Source organism: Acipenser ruthenus, chromosome 11 (genome assembly GCF_902713425.1).
Source record: "Acipenser ruthenus chromosome 11, fAciRut3.2 maternal haplotype, whole genome shotgun sequence".
Lineage (NCBI taxonomy): Eukaryota > Metazoa > Chordata > Actinopteri > Acipenseriformes > Acipenseridae > Acipenser > Acipenser ruthenus.
Window position 1 is genome coordinate 31937667 of NC_081199.1, and position 22944 is coordinate 31960610.

General features: G+C 35.2%; 2 protein-coding genes across 4 annotated transcripts; both read right to left on the bottom strand.

Annotated features, from left to right (window-relative positions):
- Positions 1-1436: 1436 nt before the first annotated feature.
- Positions 1437-8844, bottom strand: LOC117426352 (homeobox protein DLX-1-like). 3 transcript variants are annotated; one of them, XM_059033681.1, is made up of 4 exons: positions 8553-8844; positions 3926-4517; positions 3422-3615; positions 1437-2701 (listed from the first exon to the last, which is right to left on the bottom strand). In XM_059033681.1, the coding sequence occupies exons 2-4, from the start codon at positions 4236-4238 to the stop codon at positions 2453-2455; spliced, it is 756 nt and encodes a 251-aa protein (XP_058889664.1). In that variant the 5' UTR covers positions 4239-4517; positions 8553-8844; the 3' UTR covers positions 1437-2452. The 3 variants fall into 3 exon arrangements, with proteins under 3 accessions (XP_058889664.1, XP_033899721.1, XP_058889663.1); XM_034043830.3 differs by having other exon boundaries at positions 3422-3618; positions 8553-8841; XM_059033680.1 differs by lacking the exon at positions 8553-8844 and having other exon boundaries at positions 3422-3618; positions 3926-4999.
- A 2983-nt stretch (positions 8845-11827) lies between these two features.
- On the bottom strand, positions 11828-21225 carry LOC117426695 (methionine aminopeptidase 1D, mitochondrial-like). The gene is made up of 5 exons (XM_034924977.2): positions 21081-21225; positions 20424-20466; positions 17118-17272; positions 13425-13522; positions 11828-11880 (listed from the first exon to the last, which is right to left on the bottom strand). The coding sequence occupies exons 1-5, from the start codon at positions 21221-21223 to the stop codon at positions 11828-11830; spliced, it is 492 nt and encodes a 163-aa protein (XP_034780868.2). The 5' UTR covers positions 21224-21225.
- Between the last annotated feature and the right edge of the window lie 1719 nt (positions 21226-22944).

Consider the following 22944-nt stretch of genomic DNA (forward strand, 5'->3'; position numbering starts at 1 on the left):
TGATTGCTGTCGGTTTTCTCAGGAACATGTTGTTACGTTTCCTGTTCTGACCATGTGAGTTTAAAGAGACGGCAAATCTTTGCTAGCCCACACAGGTTGTGTGTCAGAACTGATCAATATATATATATATATATATATATATATATATATATATATATATATATATATATATATATATATATATATATAAAGAATAGTTTGATTATTATTATGACCTATACGATACATTCGCTATATATCAAATTATTATTATGACCTATACGATACATTCGCTATATATCAAAGCTACAGAAAAGCATGTTGAAGTATCAGACCAAAACTGTTTATATAGGCTAAATATAGAACAAATATATATGTTTATTTCTGATTTAATTTAACAAGACTTCTTGACAATCACAATATAGGCACATCATTATTAAAAAGAAAATGTGAATGGACTGATATAGCATTGCCCTATGTAATTATGTAGGCTTAGGCCTATATGTATACACTAGAAACAAAATAGGCGCTTTATTCAGTTTTATTGACAACTGCACAAATGTTAGAAAATCAGAGAAAAATATAGTGTTATGGATTAGTGTGAGTAAAATCAGATTTATTTATTTATTTATTTATTTTTTAAAGACTACACACTTTACAACGCATTCATTATGAGCATGGTTTGCATATTGTTTTTATTTTCACGTTGAGATTGACGGCTACATTTAAGGGCTAAAAAAATAAATTATATTTATTTTTCATTCAATATTATGATTACTTTGTCAATTCGTATTATATAGACCAATCAATCACATTTACTCCAGTTGTCTCCCGGTGCTTCGAGATATTGCTGAAAAAGCGCAGTCACACAATCAAACCAAACAAGAGCTCGTTTGAACTTGCCATTTTTACTTATCCACATTTTAACTTTTTTTTTCTCAACAAACTGTCTTTTCCTTCAGCACCTGCTCCTCTTAACACACACCAGTGCTTTTCCTAGCATTCATCGCTGAAAAGGGGGTTTATTGTTACCGCACAAGAGGAGAAAGGAGCTTATAGCGACTATAGATGTAATTGAAAAGCAACAAGTACAATAATTGTACGAATAATCAGACCAGAGTCACAAGGCGGCACCGCAGGCACAACACTAAGGGTACCGGGTGACTGCAAAATGTGTTAAAGAAAAATTGTTTAAAAAAAATATTGTGGCGCTAGAGATATGTGTTTTAATTTTAAAAATCTACCAATTAAAATGAATGCTTTGTTGCGTTTAGAAATCATCCCAGACCTTTATTTTACCGTCAGTTGCGCTTGGTTTAAATGATCAACCAGCAGATTATTGTTTTAAGAAGATTACAATTCCATTGGTTCATAATTCCAAAAACATTGATAATAGAAAAGTATTTTTATAGATGTCCTTTCACCTAAAAAAGACAACTTCGAATCGTCAGTCTCTCTCCTTTTAAAATCATAATTTTACTGTCTTGAAGCTTTACACAGTATTTACATTTTAAATAATACAAATAATAAATTAACATTTTCAATATAAAACTAAACTTTAACATATAGAACGCTAAACACACTTATTCCATTAACACATGTTCCATATTCACAGGTAAAATTCCATTTCACAATGCATCATGTATACAGCCACACAAAACAAAAACAAGAAATATATGCATCATATTTAAATAGTACATTTATATACATCAGTCCGACTGTGCACTTCAAACTGTGCAGCGCCAGAACGTATTGGCATTAAGGTTGTTTTGAAAAGGCTGTTTCTTTAAAGCTGCAAAACCTCATTTCAGAAAAATGTTATTAAAATATATGGAGCTTATTTTAAAACTAGGGGTTTGCCAAATACCAATGTCCCAATTAGAGGTTGGCTTATGGCTTTAATGACCCAAATAATGTTTGTGTCACTGCAGCAGTAAAAGTGGTATTTAGGACTAATAACTTTTTACAAATACACCAAACACTTGTTTTAAATAAACGAACTATACAATTACATGAATTTAAATAAAATGTGAAGCACACAAACATACAGTTTATGACCAGTACGCAAATTTGACATTTATAGTAAATGTACAATTGATCATAAAGGCTCAAAACCGTGTTTACATCTAATTTTACAGCAGGAGGTCACAGAAATGCGATACAGCAGCTTTAATGGCCTATATTTCTTCTCCATCCTCTCGCTCTCTCTAGACTCGCAACACAAAAAAGGCATTCTTGTTGCCCCTACACGCAGCGCCATTCTGCTCCCCGGCTGTTCTATGGATGGGGTAACGGTTTTAGGAGGCTGATCTGTCAACTGTCAGCAGTTGAGAACAAGCTCCGCATCGCATATGTGCTTGTCTGCAATGGACGAGGGTGCTGTGCATTCTTTGCTTTAGCTGCCCGGTGATCCCTCTGTTTTGGACCAGCAGTGATCTTAGAGGGTTGGGGTGGGGGTGGGGGCGATTTCTTATCACATCAGTTGGGGTTGCTGCATAGATTCTTGGTGTGCTGAAGGATACCATGAAGTGTAGCTGGGGATGTAAGTGCCCGCCGTCCCTGCTGATGTCTTTCCAGAGGACGTAGCGTTCCAGACCGCGGGAACAGGAGGCGAGGTGGCTGACAGACTTCTTCCATTAGCTAATGCACTTTCCAAAGATCCCCCGCCTTGCTTCAGCAGTTTCTTGAACTTGGATCGCTTGTTCTGGAACCAAATCTTTACCTTCAACACAAACAAACTTCTATTTAATACATTACTTAGATTATATGTCGAAAGGCATAATAGGCAATAAAACCTACCCCCTATTCACAAATACAACCATAAAAAAGCATTATTAAAATAGTCGTAAATTTTCAAATTCGCGGCCCTTTACAAAAATGACCAACAGTTGATACTTGTTGTCCATGTGGCTTCAAAAGTAACTCAGATAATCCGGCCTCATAATGTGTAACAATCAATGTTTAGCTCAATCGACCTGAATAGAATTGAATCATTCTAGAAATATGTCATTAAACACAAAATAGAGAGGCAATCATTTAACGAAAAACAAGAATGTTTGGCTGCAGTTTGATTTTTCTAGTGTCCGCCTTGCGTATGACCGGGCTATCTGAATATTCAATGCACATGCAATACTTGTGTTAAACAAAATAGAAATGATGCGTGTTTAATAGGCGTGGGTATTAAATACGGTGGAAATATTTACGTTTGTTAAACAAGGGACATTATCTCGGTTTTATTAAAGTAACACTAGTAACATTAAAAAGGCCAACATATTTTTTAGCAATAAGAATAATTGTATTAAAATTATCAGTATTATAACAAAATAGATCATTAAAAGCCTGTACAGACAAATGAATTGTAATAAATCGGTTATAGTTACAAGTACATATTATGTATGTGGATAACAACACATAACACATGGTATTATAATGTAACCCTTACTTGTGTTTGTGTAAGCCCCATGGAAGCTGCTAGTTCAGCTCTTTCCGGGAGAGCCAGGTACTGAGTTTGCTGGAAGCGCCTGTTCAAAGCCTGTAGCTGCAAACTGGAATAAATAGTCCTGGGTTTGCGGATCTTTTTCCCTTTCCCGTTAAATCGAACTTCTCCACCTTCCACCACTGTGTTTTTTTCTGGCTCTGCTGAAGTAAAAAAAAAAAAAAAAAGAGGAAGAGATTTAAGAAAGCCATCCAACAAGCAGTGAAGCAGTGAACTCAACTCAGCAGTGTAAGTTTGCTATTTTCACAAGCTGTAGTTTAGGTATAATTACTCTTAATTGCATACATTGTTTATAGCATTACGCAATTACCAAGACAAATACGTGAACATCTGGGTTGCTTTTTACCAATTCAACGCTTGTTCGGTGGACTGAACGAGCAAAGCAACTGGTTCTCTCGAACCTTTTGCAAAGTTTAGGATATACTGAAAAAGACATTCTAGCGGTCTCACCTGTGTCCTCTAACCGCGTCTGGGTTAGAGTCGAGCTGCTCTGATACGACTGCACTGTGCTGATGTATGGACTTGAGGAATGGCTGCCGACCGAGCTGACATATGGATAACCCAGAGACCTCGGGAAAGACGAAGGAGCGCTGTATGAGCTTTCGTGTTGAGAGTGACCCGCGGAATGTAAACAGTGCATGGAGTAATGTCCATGAGACATGGAGGAAGGCGACATTTGTTGACTTGGTGGACCAAATTCCATGAAAACCGCCTTCCCCGAGACAGGGCTATTAAGACTTTCTGGCATTGCAGTCATTGTCATCTCTTCTGGCTGATCCCTTCTCTTCCTTTTTGTTTTCTTCTATGATCTCAGTGAAGGATGGATCCCAATTTAAGCTGATCTGATTTTTTCACTTTCCATTCATAAGAAAATGGAGTTTGTCTCTGTGAAAAGTCTAACCATGATGCTGTGGATCTACACAAACTCGCCTCAAAGGTTTGAATCAAGGAGTCATGAATATTCAACATAGCAAAGCGCTGATTGGTCCATTCCCTCTGTGAGCCACTATGATTGGCGAATGCCTGGTTGGCTCCACAGGACCTGAAAGTCAAGCAAACAGCAAAGCTTGGTCCAAATTTGTTGCATTTCTACATTTTATAGTGAAACGCAGAACGTATTTGTTGGAAATAGACGCAAATGTTAAGGGAAGAATATAATTTTAAAATGTATTGCATGAGTTTAACGTGTATAGGGATAATAGCTATTATACTTTTTCTAATTGTAAAGTGCATACATTTATTTCATGTTTCAGTTATTTGTCAAATGCAATGGTACACTATGTTTCTTTTGACATGTTTTTGGAACGATGTTATTGTAATGATGTTTTGTATACTAGGAAATACAAATCTGTAATCACATTTTTAATTTATTAAACAGTCGAAAAGATAAACGCTGTTTAATCTTAAAATAACAGTACAGACGTGTTTATGTATTTTGTTGCACTGAGATTATTCTTAATTAAATTACAAATATTAAACCATTAAGATTATAAATAAAATATATATTATACACCGTGTTCTATACCGAGGTAAGAAGGCTTTCTCCGACCTTACATTTTTGTTCAAAAACGAAATATCTTATCATGAAAATGTACGATTTACATTGTAATAACACATCAAATACTCGTGGATAATGAGACAATAATAATAATAATAGGCTAGCTGTCTTCACTTAAGTTATGCATTAATTCCAAATGACAACAACCATTATTTACAAACGTGTTAAAAGCTACATGATTTCATGTAAAAAATCTGAATTTCAATGATTGTGTGTGAACATCACTGCAGTATTGATTTCCTTTACTATTTGCATATAGCCACTCTTTTTTTCTTTTTTTTTTAAAAGACATTTAACTTGGTTCGACAGTGCAAAATATAGTTGATATTAACTTGTGTTGGAGGTGTGTGATTAAGAGCGTACAATTTGTGTAAAATAACTCGCCACTCCGGGCCTTGGTTTGCAGTGCAAAGGAAATGTTAGCTTTCGTTGAGGAATAAAAGCAATATTACTCAAACAAGGGTTTAATAATGTCTTATATAACGTTACAAGTGTACACTCCTCCCAGCGAAATTAATGACCTATTTTAATTCAGCATATATATTTTTTGTAGACACTCTCCATAGAACGCTCCTGACAAATAAGAGTAAGTAAAAATACATGTTCTGAGTCCTAACCTGTGCCAATGTTAGAATGGGTTTGTGAGAGGTCACACGTGCACATGTATTAGTTACCGATTCATTTGATTAAATGCTAGTCTCAAGTGATGTGATCCACAGCTGAAGGCAGCCCTATTAGCATCTGCTGTTTAATTTTCATACGCATAATTAGCCATATATTTAACACTACTGACAACATGTAGCCTTTCATCATTAAACAGCAGAGCGACATAAGCTGTCCTGGGTGAACTGTAAAAAGCAATAGCCATTGCACATTTGAAAGGATATGGGACAGTTAAGTTAACCGACAAATTAAAAAAAAAAAAAAACATTCAAAATCGGAAATTGAAATCATAAGCAGTAGGAAGGCTATTTGTTTAAGTTTGTTTACATTACAAATAAATTAACCAAACACACGCACCAGATTACTATGATCGCTCTATTGTATTCCACATAAAACACAAACTGTATTTTGTTTACTGGGTTAAAAAGAAATAGCCCACGTAGCGTGTTTTTCTAGTTCTATAAAACTCATCTTAATTATTAAAATCTCGGGGGACGCTATGATGGGCTGATTTTAATCGATCGGCTGAAAAACAACAACGATCGTAAAAGATAGATTGTATTTAATACAAAAAGTCCACACGTTTTTGATATTGTGACTTTATAATGCATGCTAAACATAATGCTGATTGTAACTTTAGCAACATTTCTTAAATTATTCTCTTCCATTTAAAATTGAAACAATAAAAACTTTGTTTTTGGCATCGGCTATGACCCAGTTTGATAGTTATGTTGCATTACATACAAATAATCAAGAATATAGCCCAATATGTTTTCAAATGACCACAAACTATTTACCCAACTGCATGATGCATTATGTATACCCAAATTTCAAATTGTAATTGTAGTGTATGTGACAACCTAATTATTTTATATATCTGAATAATTTACAATGTGGAGCAATTTTATTCTGTAAATTATCGTTTGTGGGTTTCTAGTAAAAGACCAGCCTAGATCATAGGTGACTAGCGTGTTATTGTCGTAGAAGGAGATGATTATATACCCACAATTTATAGAAGCGGTTATTATGGTTAAGAATTGATTGAACTAGATCGGTTCTTAATTAATTATTTGTATTATTATTATTATTATTATTATTATGTATTGTAATGCTTCAAAATGTTAACAAGTAAATGCACATTTTTGTTCGCGGCAAGAGAGTGCATTTTTATTTAAATAATAAAAACACCTTTTTCTGACACAGAAAATGTTTGGATGCCACTCTTATAAATTTAGCGATTCGGTGTCCAAAATAGTGACCCATATGTTTTAAAAGTAATGCAACATTCTAAACGATTTTTTGTTACAACAGTTTAGATCAACGTCACGGGGCTGTGACACCTGTTCCTAAATAACGTGCACATTTCTGCGAATTTTTTGCAGGTTAGATGTTAAATTACACAGGATCTGATTTTATCAGTAGATCTGTAAATATTTAAACTTAACCTGTTGTGAAAGCCACCTGGGTGTGAGAGGACAAGCAGCTTTAACTCTTGAGACATCTGTGTGACTGTATGTATTCCCTTTAGGCTACACATATACATTATGAACAAATAACTACAACATCAATATAGCATTCATATTTAAAGTAAATGGCATTGTAAACTGGATCGCTTTGGAATACCCTTTAACTCGTATCCACATAAGAGACGCGGTTTAGTTATGTTATAAAACATCTTGACCACCGTAAATAACATCACCTTCGAGTAATTTGCACTACATACGTCTTATTACCACAGCAGTTGGTAAAATCCTTCAGTCGTAATTCAATTATTCCTGCATAAACTAATGATGCCAAAATAGACAGAGACATAATGTTAGACTAATTGCACTTAACACGATTATTCCCGTTTAATTAGAAAATTAAATTTTCCTCAAAACCTACGTCGTCATCCAGGCCAGTTAAAACTGCATTTATGATGATACCAACATTTTGGCTTCCAATGTCAATGTAGCCTCCTGCATTTACAGGTGTGTCCCAGTACCTTATCTGTCAAGACTGCTGATTTTGTTTTTTTATTACACACGTGCCTAATAGAATATTTTATATAATATATATATATATATATATATATATATATATATATATATATATATATATATATATATATATACACACACACAGACAAACAAAAAGAAAACCTTATTATTAAGAAAATGACAAAACAAACCCGATTATTATTTTTTATCCAACACCCACAATTTCTAAAAACCTAATTTAAACATTTTTGTGCAACGACCGCACAGAAGAAAACCCGATTCCTCCCATTGATTAATGATGACATGTTTACATGACTGAAATATTGACGTGGGTTCCATCCCACAAGCCTCCAAATCTAAAGACAAAATAATAAGGTGGAATGAGAAATTTAGTTAAAAATTGAAGACTAAAAGAGAAATAGAACATGACACTTTATTGTTATAAATCAGTGTAGCTAACGTTTGTTTGGTTTCGCTTGTTTTATTCTCTGAAGCCGACTTTTGATGTACATAACCGACACTTGATATTTGTATATATGAAGGATCACGCAGTTGCAAAAACGAACGTCAATTCATTCAACTTACATACATTTGAAAACGAGCTCGATAACAACTCTTAATCCTTTATTTGAAAATATGTTGAAGAAAATGTCTTGACGATGCTATAAATCTATCTTGGTTAGGTACATTTGAATGTTGACTAAGTCAGAGCTCCATAAATTCATCTAGATTTAAACCTGGCATGCATCTTTTTAAAGTTTATATTGATAGATTAATTATAATATTGCCTTTTATTTTACACAAAGTACGACCTAATTCATTTAGGAGTGATAACACACCCACCCTTAGTATTTTTTAAATAAATAGATCAGGTTACCATTTCTCTTCTTTATAGATTGGTGTTAATCCTGCAAGAGATGCTCCAATCTTCATTTTATTTTCTATGAGGCATTTTCACACAGGCATCACTGGATGAACTAAATCTGTTAGCCATCTGCACTGGCTGTGCTAACTCTCCACATGAATATCAAATTAAAGGCAGTTAAATTCCGTCATTGTGATGATCAACCTAATTGCATAATTGAACTTCAGGATGCAGAATAGGAATTTTAGGTGTGTTTTTTTAAAATAGCAAAATGTGCCCATCGTTTCAAAGTTATCAAGGTTTAGTTTAGGTATTATTATTATTATTATTATTATTATTATTATTATTATTATTATTATTATTTTACATCTAGAAAGTATATCAAAATAACTTAAATGTTATAGTGCCTGTTAATTTTTATTTTCATGTCAATGTATATTTAGTTTAAAATGTATTATATTAAAAACACCTGCAATGTCAGACAAACCATTTATATGTTCTGAATGTTGATTTTTGTGTGTATGTGTGTGTGTGTTTCCTTCAACAGCTGTAGTTATGGCAGTGGTACATTCCATTAACTGAGAAAAATCAAGCAATATTTTAACACAATAGATTGTTTAACACAATAGATTTCTTACACAGCAATGAGCAATATATGTAAATGGCAGCATAGTGTTTCAATTGGACCAATTAAAATAGTATTTGATACCAGATGTTAAAACTGCCAAACACATTAATTCTCCTTCCTGGTATTATACAGGTTTGCTGTTGGTTTTCCTTGGGCAGTCCCTATCAGTTATGATCCTGATGTCTACCAATACACAGTTGAATAAGCACATTTTAAATATTTGCAGCTGCCAACGAAAAAAAAAAAAACCCCAGAAAACCCAGCAACCCAATCTAACCCTTTTCTAACACATACACATCCTGTAATGCATATTATATCAATTAATGAACATATTAACTTAGTCACATATAGGCTGTTTGTTACTTTGTCACTTCACCCTGTTGTGTAGTAAAGCAGTGGTTCTCAACCCTGGTCCTGAGGACCCACTGTCCTGCTGGTTTTTGTTCCAACCGAGCTCTCAATTACTTAATTGATCCCTTAACTGAACTATAATTTGCCTAATCAGAGCTTTTTAAATTATTTTAAACAATTGGAGGTTCCAAGTTAAATATAAAATAATATAAGGAACTTGAATTCTCCAACTTTTTGTAAGCTAAACAATTATAAACAGTCAAATTCAGCTAATTATTAGTTCAATTAAGGTTTCAATTAAGTAATTGAGAGCTTGGTTGGAACAAAAGCCAGCAGGACTGTGGGTCCCCAGGACCGGGGTTGAGATACACTGTATTAGAGCAATGATGGTTGGAAGGCGGAGGCACCAAACTATGTGTCAGTGAGCTGCAGCCAACGCATATAAGCTCTATTGCATTAACTGGTTAATCAGTCTGGCTACCACTGGACAAGAGGTGGTGGGTTCATGAATAATTTCAACCATTTATATTTAACAAATAGGTTAACCAGGAAATGCAGCGCTCTGTCACTTGAAGCCTGCTGCAGTCTCCATCAACAGCAATCTTCCACAGGTAGATGGTCCGAATCTCTGCCCCTAATTACTATTGTGTGCTCAAATCGATCTGAAAGAAAAAGATAATCAGTTGGTAACAATGGTTAAAAAAGGAATACATTATTAAATAAAGATTAAAATAATTCTTCATGCAGCAGCCTTTCATCCCAGAGTTTAATTGTTAAAACCTACCACGCAGATTCATTATAAAACTACTTATCTCATTATCGATAGGACCACATGCTAAATAGAGCTAATATTCACACATGGAATTCAATCTAGAATATATTAATTAATGATTTAAATAAAATAAAGGAGGCTGTGTGGTCCAGTGGTTAAAGAAAAGGGCTTGTAACCAGGAGGTCCCCAGTTCAAATCCCACCTCTCAGCCACTGACTCATTGTGTGACCCTGAGCAAGTCACTTAACCTCCTTGTGCTCTGTCTTTCGAGTGAGACGTAATTGTAAGTGACTCTGCAGCTGATGCATAGTTCACACACCCTAGTCTCTGTAAGTCGTCTTGGATAAAGGCGTCTGCTAAATAAACAAATAATAATAATAATAATAATATATGTTGATAAGAATATAAAATATTAAACAAATAATAAAAATAATATGCACAAAAAGTTTAAATGATTAAATAAACCCATTTCAGGCAAGCCCTTCTTCAGCTGTATAGAAAGAAAAGTAAACACAGTGCACTAAAGTACAGATTTTCAAAAATTCTGAGGATGATGTTTAAGATGATGTCAGCATAGAATGTTCATTCCAAGAGGCTCCAAAATTCCAAGTCTGAAGATAAGCTCACATTCTCTTTGCTTCCGAGTATAATTTGTACCAAAACACTGACTGATTCCACAGATGGTGATGTCTTCAGTAGTGTGATTATTGCTGTTGAAGTGTCGGGCTACTGGAATTGTCAAGGTGTTGATTTGAATGCTTCGTAAATGTTCTACAAAACAATCTGCTAAACATCTTTTAGTTTCCCCAATGTATAATTGGTTGCATTTTGTGCCAATGATGCAGTACACTACTCCTTTAGAAGTGGATGTGGAGTGATGATTTAGGGCCTCTGATCTCAGTTTGGGAGTTAATATATTTGCATGTCTTACATTGTGGTCTGTTGCATGGGACTGTGCCTTTTAAAGGTTCTGCAGAAGAGCATATTTCACAGTGGACCACGTCTTCGTTTAGATTCTTGTCTCTTCTATAGGAGATTAGTGGAGGATTTTTAAAAATAAGTGCTGTAGATGGGCCTATCAGTGGATCTCTCTGCTGATTATTTATATATATATATATATATATATATATATATATATATATATATATATATATATATATATATATATATTTGTTTTTGAGGATTATTCAGGGAAGAATTTATCTAGGGCAGAACTGTATACCCCCGATTGGAATGTATTCACAACATCTGGGTTACCATCCATGGTCTTCTAGGAAAAGTCATCAATGGGCTCTTTAATATCTACAGAGTAGACAGGACCTCTATTTAACATCTCTTCTGAATGACGAGATACAATTATCTGAATGACGAGATACAATTATAATCCACAGCGTCGGCTCACGCTTGTTATTCAGGGATGGGTTTTTTTGTACATTTTATTGCAGTCAGTAGTAAATACAAGTACATTTGGAGCAATTATTTAAGAAACATACATATCTGAGGCATTAAAATGGAAAAGTGACAGCAACAAAATGACTAACTGATTGTGAAAGCCATGCCCTCTTCCATCAAAATGTCATGGTTATTGGCTATGGGGGGGGGGGGGGGGGTTGGGCAAAATAACATTTTAATTTTACATGAGTGAATTCTTTATATACATACCAAGTTGACAAATGTGAAAGTATTAGATCGCAACATTCCTTTAAGTGGCTGACCAGAGTTTCAAACAGAGAACATAATAACAGAAATACTAGTTGTTTTTTTTTAACTCATTAAAGGATTCCAAATACATGTCATACACAGTGCATATGCTTCTTCACAATTATTCACTAAATCATAAGATGATGGTTGTGTCATGACTTGTCATTTGTTAATGCAGGTCTAACTAAGAGCACTGGCGACCAAAGTCCTTCACTTTTCAGCAGAGTAGTTTGTAGTCCAAGTAATACCTGTTCATGACTGGCTGACAACAAGGGTACTAGTCATCACAGTGATTTAGTTTTTGAAGAACTGTTCTTCTCATTGACTTCCCACAACCCTCATAATCAAATGCCTGCTTGCCATTTAAGGAATGATACAGCATCCCTAGTGTTTTCCACTAAGGAGCGGGAATGTGCAGTTGAAACGCTCAGAGCACTTGCTTTTCATCTATGGGACATGTGGCCAGTTGTATAAAACACTTTAGTTTTAAGTTTAAATATAATACTTTAGGATAAATGTTCCCTTAAGGTACTGACTTATGGGCGTTAACTTGCTTTGTACATTTAACTCAAGAGACACTTAAAGGGAAAACCGAGTAGCAATTTTTCAACCATGTTTTATTAGACTGGGCACTGGGTTTGATTTTGACCTGGAACGTCTATGGGAAATGAGTTCTGGTACCTGGTAAAAATAAAAAAATCCAGATACAATGTGGGGACAAAACAAGATGTTGCAGTGCCTTTGGTCAGCAGAAGAAAGGATGCAGAGTCGCCCCCCTCCCCCCCAGATTGGTCACTTTTTTTTTTCCTTTCTGCAGGGGGGGTAGGGGGGGATGTTGGTAAATTCAGAGTAATCAGAAGAAGCAGGTCTACTCATGGGAGAACATCATATCAAACAGTGTTTTTTTTTTGGGGGGGGGGGGGGGTTCCACTGTTTTAGTACTATAGATTGTATTTCTGTTATCTCTGTTACCGTAAATATTTTGTTTAAAGATTCTTCAAAAATGAAAGAGCACAAATTATATTTAACATGGCTTTTCATCTTTAAGTAAAACCTCTAAAAAATTGGTAAAGCAACAACTTATCATATGGGTCGACCCATTGTACTGTACATGCAAGAAAGAAGGACAATCAGAAGTAATTATAAAAATTCAGAAATAGACATTTAAAAGAAATTGTGAAATAACAGTACATGTTGCAGTCTAATGAGTTGGACAGCTGGTGAAACAAACACTAACAGAACAGATTGGATTACCTAGAATATGTATCTTATGGTAGTGGCCAGTAAATTTAAAGTCACGGTCTATGACCTACATTTAAAAAAGAATGGGCATTGTTTTAACATTTTTTTTTTTTTTTTTTTTCTTGTTGAGGATATGATAAGAAAACTTTATGGCTATCATGTATCTTGTTCATATTTAGGTTCACCTTACCGTGATGCCATATTTCAGGATGACCATGAAAGTAGGATCCAATCCCATGACCAATAAAGTATGGGCAAATTTGCAGTCCATTGGCCAATGCTATCTGGCTGCAGTGAAAAAATAAATAAATAAAAAGTAACACACACACACACACACACACACACACACACACACACACACACACACACACACACACACACACATATCAGCAACCTAATCAAAAGCCTCTGTATCTGAATGCCATAATGAACCAATGGGTTTGTAAGGTCTCTTACATAACGATCAAAGCAGAAAGCGCAGTAGAGATTTAGAATGTCTAGAGAAGCAGAAAGTGCAGTAGAGATTTAGAGTGTCTAGAGAAGCAGAAAGTGCAGTAGAGATTTAGAATGTCTAGAGAAGCAGAAAGCGCAGTAGAGATTTAGAATGTCTAGAGAAGCAGAAAGTGCAGTAGAGATTTAGAGTGTCTAGAGAAGCAGAAAGTGCAGTAGAGATTTAGAATGTCTAGAGAAGCAGAAAGTGCAGTAGAGATTTAGAATGTCTAGAGAAGCAGAAAGTGCAGTAGAGATTTAGAATGTCTAGAGAAGCAGAAAGTGCAGTAGAGATTTAGAATGTCTAGAGAAGCAGAAAGTGCAGTAGAGATTTAGAATGTCTAGAGAAGCAGAAAGTGCAGTAGAGATTTAGAATGTCTAGAGAAGCAGAAAGTGCAGTAGAGATTTAGAGTGTCTAGAGAAGCAGAAAGTGCAGTAGAGATTTAGAATGTCTAGAGAAGCAGAAAGTGCAGTAGAGATTTAGAGTGTCTAGTGTATGTGCAGTATGGGCATGTTTAACCTTGCGTCAATATTGTGATCACATGGTAACAACTATGGTAACATTTCACAGACTCTGATTAGCACTGATCTTGGACTACCTTATCGATGTCTGTGAAACCAGCCTTTTGAGTTTTAAAATATTGTGTATTCAGTGCTTTCAATTCAACTATTTATTGTTTTAACAGATTGTTTAATGCAGATATTGCAAACTTTTTTTAAAAGGTGGACTTGTATTTGTTTGAGGGATTAACAGGTTACATCATTTAAGGATTTTTATTCTAAGAATACAAATAATTGTTTAAAAAGCCAGGAGCACAAAATACTGGCGCAATCTAAGTACCTTGCTCAAGGGTACAGCAGCAGTGTCCCCCACCTGGGATTGAACCCACGACCCTCCAGTCAAGAGTCCAGAGCCCTAACCACTACTCCACACTGCTGTCTAAATTTATATAAAACAAAACAACTGTGGCTTTGCATTATACAGTTCCAAAAACCAAGAGTGACATGAACGGTAAACCAAGAGTTACATGAACGGTAAACCAAGAGTTACATGAACGGTAAACATAAAGGTAAACAAATAAATGAATTCATTAATAAATGTGCAAAAGGTCAAACCAAGTTTTAAATTTTGTCAACGCCCACTGCTAGAAAATGAATCACGATGGGCAAAGCAATCTAAACCAGGAGTTTAATGTAGTCCTGTGTCTTTTAACAAAGACTGAATAAACGGTACAAAACATGCAATAAAATGCATTCCCCCTTGAAAAGTAAACATGCAGATCATCCAATTAAATGATTCTCTGTAGCAGGGGTACTAACGGGAGTTCTGCTGCAGCCGGGTGTGTCTTTTAGTTTTTTTGTAAGTTAAGTTGCAAACAAAAGGGAAAGGGTGGTCAGCGCCCAGCCAGCACCTCAATGCGATTTTTTTCTTTCTTTTGTGTGTTTCCCCCTTGATGCACACAGGCCACTGTGTTATTAGTCTTGATGGAAAATTGTAATGTTGATACAAATTTTTTTTTTTTTTTTTTTTTTTTTTTTTTAGTAGTAGGCGGAAGCTCCATTTGTTAGCAAGTTCTTTGTGACTAAAAGCCACGGACAGTACATTCATGTTGCGGGGAAAAAAGGCCTAGATGCTCTTTCCATAGCAGAGCTAATTATTCCTACTGTGACCTTACTGATCCTCACTGTTCCATCTGCATCTCATCCACGCGCCAGGCTCTCTGTAGCGGATAGTGTCAGGGAATATGAAAAACCCTATAATGAAACCATTTTCATGATGGAGAAAGGCTACTGGAGTTGCACTTGCTACAAAGAAGGCTCAATTATATGTGTAATTGTGATAATTTACCCCATTCATGGCCCTTGCTGAAAGAAAAAAAAAAAAGACCTAGAAAGGAAAATTACTTCAACAACAAAGAGAGTGGAGTTAAACAAAAAAAAAAGAGATGAGTCTGAAAAACTATATATATATATATATATAGAGAGAGAGAGAGAGAGAGAGAGAGAGAAAGAGAGAGAGAGAGAGAGAGAGAGAGAGACACACACACAGAGAGGGGAAAATGTGATAAAAGCTGATATGCAGCTGTGTTGTGAAATGAAACATTTTTTTTTTCTTCTTGTATTGCTAAATGCAACTCCTGCAAATGTGCCTCCGTAGTTAGCTATCATTTGTTGTTCCGTGACAGGAAAAGGATAATTACCTCTCAGAGAGAATCAAAAGGCTGACATGCCCTTTAGACACAGTCATGAATGCAGAGCTTGATAGAATGCTTGAATAAGAATGTAGTGCTTTCCCCCTTTCTTTAGTGGAGAACACATTTTGTTAGATGGAATACAAGAGCACCACCAGCAAATGCATTAAACCCTGAGCGAAAATATGAGGGGCCTTTGTCTATCAACTCTCTCCATTTGCAAAACTAAAACGGCATTCAAATTTCAATGCTATTATATTCATGAACAGTGAAGACAGTGAGATATGCATTACTTTTTTGTTTCACAGTAGGGGTCGGATTCAACACTTCCTATAAAAGAACAGAAAGACAAGATTCCCTTCTCTAGGAGCAGTTAGCCTGTAATTTGAATCACTGAAGGAAAAAAAAAAATCCAATATGCTTCAATAATTGCACCCTGCACATGGTCATAAAGGGTTATTAACATTCTGTTTCGATTGAATACCTTGGAAGTCTGCATTTACAGTATTGTGCGTCTGTGTTTTCTGGTAAAAAATCATTTCTTAAATTAAAAACTAATTGCACTACTAATCTATGTCTAAGAATATATATATATATATATATATATATATATATATATATATATATATATATATATATATATATATAATTAATCAAAATCATTTAGAAAAAAATATCTGTGCTCTGAGGAAACCAAACTATCAAGTCAGGGAAAAAATATATACTCAATGAGTGCCTTAGTCCTGTATGATAACTACATTTATTGTATGTACATGTATTGTACTTCTTTTATAAGGGTCAAATTGCTACTGTTGAAAACAGTTTTGTTATCTGTTAATATGACACTAAATGTCTTATCTGGGTAATAATCTACTTATTACAGCGCCCTAATTGAATATGGTGTTTCTGTTATCTAAATTGAATCATGAATGCTTTAAACAGCAAATAACAAACACTGCCTGTGATAGTGATATTTATTTAGACATATCATGCTATTTCTGCATGTTTGCTGACCCTTAGTCTAGCAATCTTTTAGAAATATTTTCTGTGCAAGGGAGTGACATTATAGCCTGGCGGTTCAAATACTCATATCAGGCTAAAATGATGACTCTCTGTCACAAAACTTGTCATCAGCTTTCTCCTTAACCACCAATAACTTCTGTCCCATTTACAGTCCCTTTAGTGCCTGTCAGCCCACTTGCCTGACTGTATTCCCAATAACAGAGAGCAGAGCTCCCAGCTCACAGGCTGTGATCGCTTCGTTCCGGCATCTGCTGGCAAAGTTCCGACCACCTTCATCCACATTGCCAACCAAGAATGTTTCAGAGGTGTCACCATGGTAACCATTCAAATAAACCTAGAATTTTAGAACAGTTGCACAGTCCATTTAAAACACACAGAAATGAAGAGGAACTCCTGGGTGGCTTTTGACCTCATGAGATAAATCACAATTTCATATTCTTTCAGTAGGGTCATCATGTAAAACATGTAAAACGTATAAAAATTACGTAAAACATAATGTCAAATAAAGTGCCACCAAGACATATACAATGAGAATGTCTCATAAATACAATGAGCTGTGTTTTTTTTTTTTTTTACATGAGACTAGGATTACTTTTTAATCAGGGCACCTTTAGCCTCAGTGGATTATAAAAAGTGCTAAATAATAAAACAAGCAGTGATTGTGATAAAGACAACTGATGTTTGTTTGGCCTTTGATGCAATGTTTGCGTTCAATAACTGCACACAGGCATCTTTGTGGTTCTCCTTTGATACTTTCTAAAAGCCACTAATAGGATAGCAGAGCCACAATTGAAATTTGATCCCAGAGCGAGTACATTTTTGATACTGAAAGAAAAAAAATATAGAGTAATGCATTGCTGATGTAAGTTAAGCCATGCCCATGAGTAACTATAATCATGGCCACTAAGTTTTGATAACATGCCAAGGGGAAGAAAATGTAAAGTTGTCTAATTTTGACCCCCATAAAAGAATAACCACAAATAAAACTCAATCCATTTAAATTTCTTCATCTTGGTTTTTGTAAATACAATCGTAAGCATGACCTACAAATTTGAATATCTTTATATTCTTAGATATATTTCATCCAAACAATTCTATTAAGACTGTTTGTAAGAATGAACAGTAATTATTTTATTCAGTTTAAAAAAACACACACAGATCAGTGGTTTTATTCAAGAAATAACCCTCTTTCTCCAAAAAAGTACTTACTAATCTACTAATCATAATCTATAGTATACAGAAGAAGTATTACATCTAAAATCTCAACCAATGCCATTCTACAAATGCCAACGTCTAAATGGCCTAGGATCTTACCTTGTCTATAAAGGTTATAGTGGCAAAAAGGACTTGGGAAATTTGCCCTTTACAGTCTGTGTATCCAGTCTGATTTACACAAAAACGACAAAGATTGCAAGTGGCATGAAAAGCTGAAATTTAATTTCAACCTTATTTAACCAATTCCCACAGGAAAAAAAAATGCTTGAAAAAATATTCTTTGACTTTTGTTCTTCAGCATTAGTATGACAAAGAACAAAATGGTAATATGTTATAATGAGAGGAGAAACAATAACTAAAATATCATTTTTATCTATCCTGCAAGGGCATAACTGGCAGTGTAACTCCTATGAAGTCAATGTTCCGTCCCAAATGGGTTTTGATGATGTTAAAGTATATAATCCCCTCTGATCTTTACACTGCATTAGTGGAAATTAAAAAGCTACTTTATATTCATAACCCTGTTTTTCTTAACCCACCATCACCCTCAGGCAATGGTGTTTCAGGTCATTAAGAACAATTACACCGGCAATTATGCACCTGTTTACATGCTGATTTTTAAAGATTACATTCATGTAAATACAAGAGTTTCAAACATTAATTCAAACATTTGATAGTTTCAGTGAGCTTAATTCCCTTATAACCCTACACATTAATATGTAGGAGATACTGTATTCTTAACATGCAATGCACTACATTATCTTAAGCGTTCACTGCCATTACATTTAGTTGGCACAAGTGAAATGTATAGGAAAATACCAATAAAGGCAAAAAACTAAATGTTTGTCTACTAGACAAGGCATTTTTTTCAGACTAGGATTGTGGTTGATATTAATTTGCTAGAACAGTAAACAGATCCAGATGTCCACAATTGACAAGCATCAAGCAGACAAGAAAAACTGGCAATAAAAGGTCAAACATGCTCTGTTAAGCCACTGCATCAAATATAAATTGATTATGCAATTAATGTTGATATTTACAACAGATTCTAGAATCAAGCTGCACTGTGCATATTAATGACATGAGCCTGCAGCACGATTAGATGTATTTATCATCAGCACTATTGTTTCTGGAATGAACCATTGCTAAGGTTTTAAAGCACCTAAAAATTTAGATTTTAAGTAAAATAAAATATAACGACAAAAATGTTGTCCATATTTATAAACGTGATTAAATGTAGGATTGGAAGATTATATTATTTATAAGCGCCATTTCAGATTTTACTTCAGTTCATGTAAGAGAACACAAATCGACCACCTTCTAAAGTGATGCCCTGTAAGGCTCATGAGTGGGCTTCCCCTCAAGCTATCACCTCATCTGTGACCTGCAAGGACCACCCTTGGCAGATGAGTGGACAGTTCATTCTTCTTAAATACTCAATCCAGTGTCTCTTTTGAGCACTAAATGCATTGTACCAAACTGTGTAAATGGTTTTGTCATGTGGACAAGGGACTCAGCAGAGATACCTGAGCTGCTCAGTGATCAAGGATACCGTCAAAAAAAAAAAAAAAAAAACTCTCAATGCTAATACATTTCCATTACACTCGACTGATCTCTATTGAATGTCCTTCCTTCAGACTTTATGCCTTTGTAAAACAAGAACCGCCTGACACTAGCAAAGGGTTAAGAACAGCATAGCCATCACAGATTTTTAATAAATGTAGGGAACACTACTAGGGAAAATTGTTGCTGTCTAAATAGAGTGACACATACAGGCCAAGGCTCTAATGACAGAGTAAGATAATGACAGACCCCACTCAGAACCAGCAGGAAGAGGAAGATCAATCTCTGCAGAGTGAAGGAAAAATGCCGGGTTTTTTCATGTTAGCTCATCTCATACATATCTATCTACAGCTGCTGCCCAGCACTGTGGTGCTCTGCATTAACTACACAGTGGATCAATAACAATTACACCTTCTCCAAAGCATGACACATAGCAGGGATAGGGCTGACATTTCACTCAAGACCACATTGATCTCAGTGCATGTGATTCCAGACCAAAATTCAAGGCAGACATGGGGTCAGCTGGAATGAACACAGAATTAGAAGCAAGAAAGAAGAAAAAAAAATGTAACCAGCTGCTTGGCCCTTGGCTCTCCAGTAAACAGCACACCCCATCTGCGCATTCCACATTTCCAATCTACTGTTTTTCCTGTCGCTACTGGCAGTCCAACTTCTGATCAAAGACTTATTATGTGCAGAATACTCACAGTGACATCGATGTTGATGATATCTCCATCTTGGAGAGGGCGACTAAAATAAATAATTAAAAAATAAAAAAATAATGAGAGGGAGTTCCTAAGAAAATGAATGGAACAATAAACACAGCCAGCGACTTAAAATTAAAAAGCAATTAGAGATCATTTTTATAAATTGACCAATGGGGTAACTGTATCTTATCTGATCAGACCACTCAAGAGAGCCACTGTAATTAAATCAAAGATTAGGGGTGGCAGTGGTGCATAAAGTATAAACTTTGCTGAGACTCCCATTTTCTTTGGCATGGTTGTGTCCCTTTGGCAGCCCAATAAAAGCATGCAGTTTCTTAGCTATGATCTACAGATAAACTCAATTAAGTCACATAAAAATAAGCTTTTTCTCAGAATATAAAAAGGAAAACAAGGTTAGATCTCTTTGAAAACAATAATAAAATTGATATGGCAATAGTAGAGTGCCCCAGCAATGATGTAGTGATTTTGTTTACAGATCATGCTTTAAATGTATTATATTCTGATACAACCACACACTTTCTCATAACTACCTTGCCTGTCATGAATAATGCTTTTGAGTCTACAATGTCAATGATATCATGATCAGGGGGCTTCCCAGCCAAGCATGGATTGCTTGTATTAAAGAGAAGTGAATACCTGTCAGGTATACCGTGACATACCACATTGTTCACAGAGGTACAGACAGATTTTGGAAAGCCTCCATAACCCAGAGGAGAGGGATAGGCATTCTGTCTGATTGTTTCTTCATGAACAATAAAGTCTATTTCTTCAGTTGTCATGCCAACCTGGAGGGGGAAAATAATAATAATGCTAAATATAGTTTGAACCCTACCAATATATATATATATAATTTGGCTGTGTATTTGTATATAACTTTGAGCCTGAACTAATTAAACTCTTGTGTTCATTGAAAAGCACCTTTAAGCTCTTCCCAGCCAGAAGCAGGATACGGCGAGCCAACTGACATGCCTGCCGAAGCTCTTGAATCTGATCTTCATCTTTAATTTCTATGTAGTCTCCCCAGTCTGGTACAATGCCTGTCGTCACATAGTCTGGCTTCATTATGTGCTTGAAGAAAAAAAGATTGAACATGAAGATGAGAAAGAGCCGAGCGTGACAATGGGGTCATTTTCTGCAATGGTGGCTCCTGCTTCATGGCAGCTTGCCCTCTGTGTTCCGAGGTCGACCCTTCCTGAGTCATCAGGCAACCCTGAGGCTGCTGGAACATTTCTCACAGTGCCCTCTTTAACTGAACTTTTCTCGCTGATAACCACTTACACATATTGTTAGTCTTCCAAAAAATGTGTAATTCAGTGACAGCTTTATATAACTACTTCGGTTCTGCTACATAAAACAATATTTATGGGGTGTTTAATCAGTAAACATGACTTTACAATGGAGACCGGGAATACAAGCATAACAAAACATAAATAAAATTACAAGATCAAGCCAGCATTTTGTGTTTAGGCAAAATTGTGTTTTATTACACCCTTTGAGCTAATATATATATATATATATATACATATATATATATATATATATATATACACACACATACATACATACATATATACACACACATACATACATACATATATACACACACAGTATATATATATATATATATATATATATATATATATATATATATACACACATATACACATACAGTATATATATATATATATATATATATATATATATATATATAAATTGTTGTTGCAGCAGACCTGAATGAAAATGTCCCCAGGCCTTAAATATATTGCTTTTTTTTTGTATAGTATAGTGCTCCCTCTTTATTCCATTACCTGAATTACACATAGAAAAACTGAAATGCTGAAAACCGTGAATTAGTAAAAAAACCCTCCCTTATACAGTAATTCATGTGTAATCCACAGTCAAACTGCCGTCTAGTCAAGCCTTAACCTAGTTAACCTAGATTTAGCTTGTGTCCCTGTCGCATCTTGTATCAATACAGAACTAGTATGAAAACACCATTTTCATTTTTAATCCAGTAAAATGTTTATTACTGCCTCATTACAGGGGAAGTACAAAGTAATCAGACATGTTAAACAATGCCCCCTAGGTTTGTCTGGGGTGGTTTACTACAATTTGTTTTAGTGTGTTATGTATCTATAAGATTTATGAGGTAGCGATTGAATAGTTATTATGTTTCTTAAGAAACTGTGAATGTCAGAGGTTCTTCAATAAGAAAGGTTAAATTTAGCTTAAAGTACCTCAGGATTAGGATAGGCTGGCCCAACAGTAGCTGGCTTCACCACGCTGTGAGTGGTGCTTCTTTGTTTGTTCCAGAAGAAAGACCGATGTTGCTGAATGTAAATTTGCCTGCGTGTACGTATGCAACAGGCCTGACCGCTGCTGCTGTGCAACCTGGAATACAAATTAAAATAGACATTTATATATAGATGGTTCTATAATGATGACTGCCAGCATTGTCTTTTACATTTCTGCTTGGTTTTCAATAGCAAAACTGCAAAAA

Coding starts and splice junctions, on each gene's coding strand:
- LOC117426352 (XM_034043830.3), bottom strand. CDS start 4,238: ATGACAATGACTGCAATGCCAGAAAGTCTTAATAGCCCTGTCTCGGGG. Junction 3,619..3,925: donor GACGCGGTTAGAGGACACAG/GTGAGACCGCTA, acceptor TTTTTACTTCAG/CAGAGCCAGAAAAAAACACA. Junction 2,702..3,421: donor TGGGGCTTACACAAACACAA/GTAAGGGTTACA, acceptor TTTGTGTTGAAG/GTAAAGATTTGGTTCCAGAA.
- LOC117426695 (XM_034924977.2), bottom strand. CDS start 21,223: ATGACAACTGAAGAAATAGACTTTATTGTTCATGAAGAAACAATCAGA. Junction 20,467..21,080: donor TGTCACGGTATACCTGACAG/GTATTCACTTCT, acceptor TATTTATTTTAG/TCGCCCTCTCCAAGATGGAG. Junction 17,273..20,423: donor TCATCAACATCGATGTCACT/GTGAGTATTCTG, acceptor CTAAAATTCTAG/GTTTATTTGAATGGTTACCA.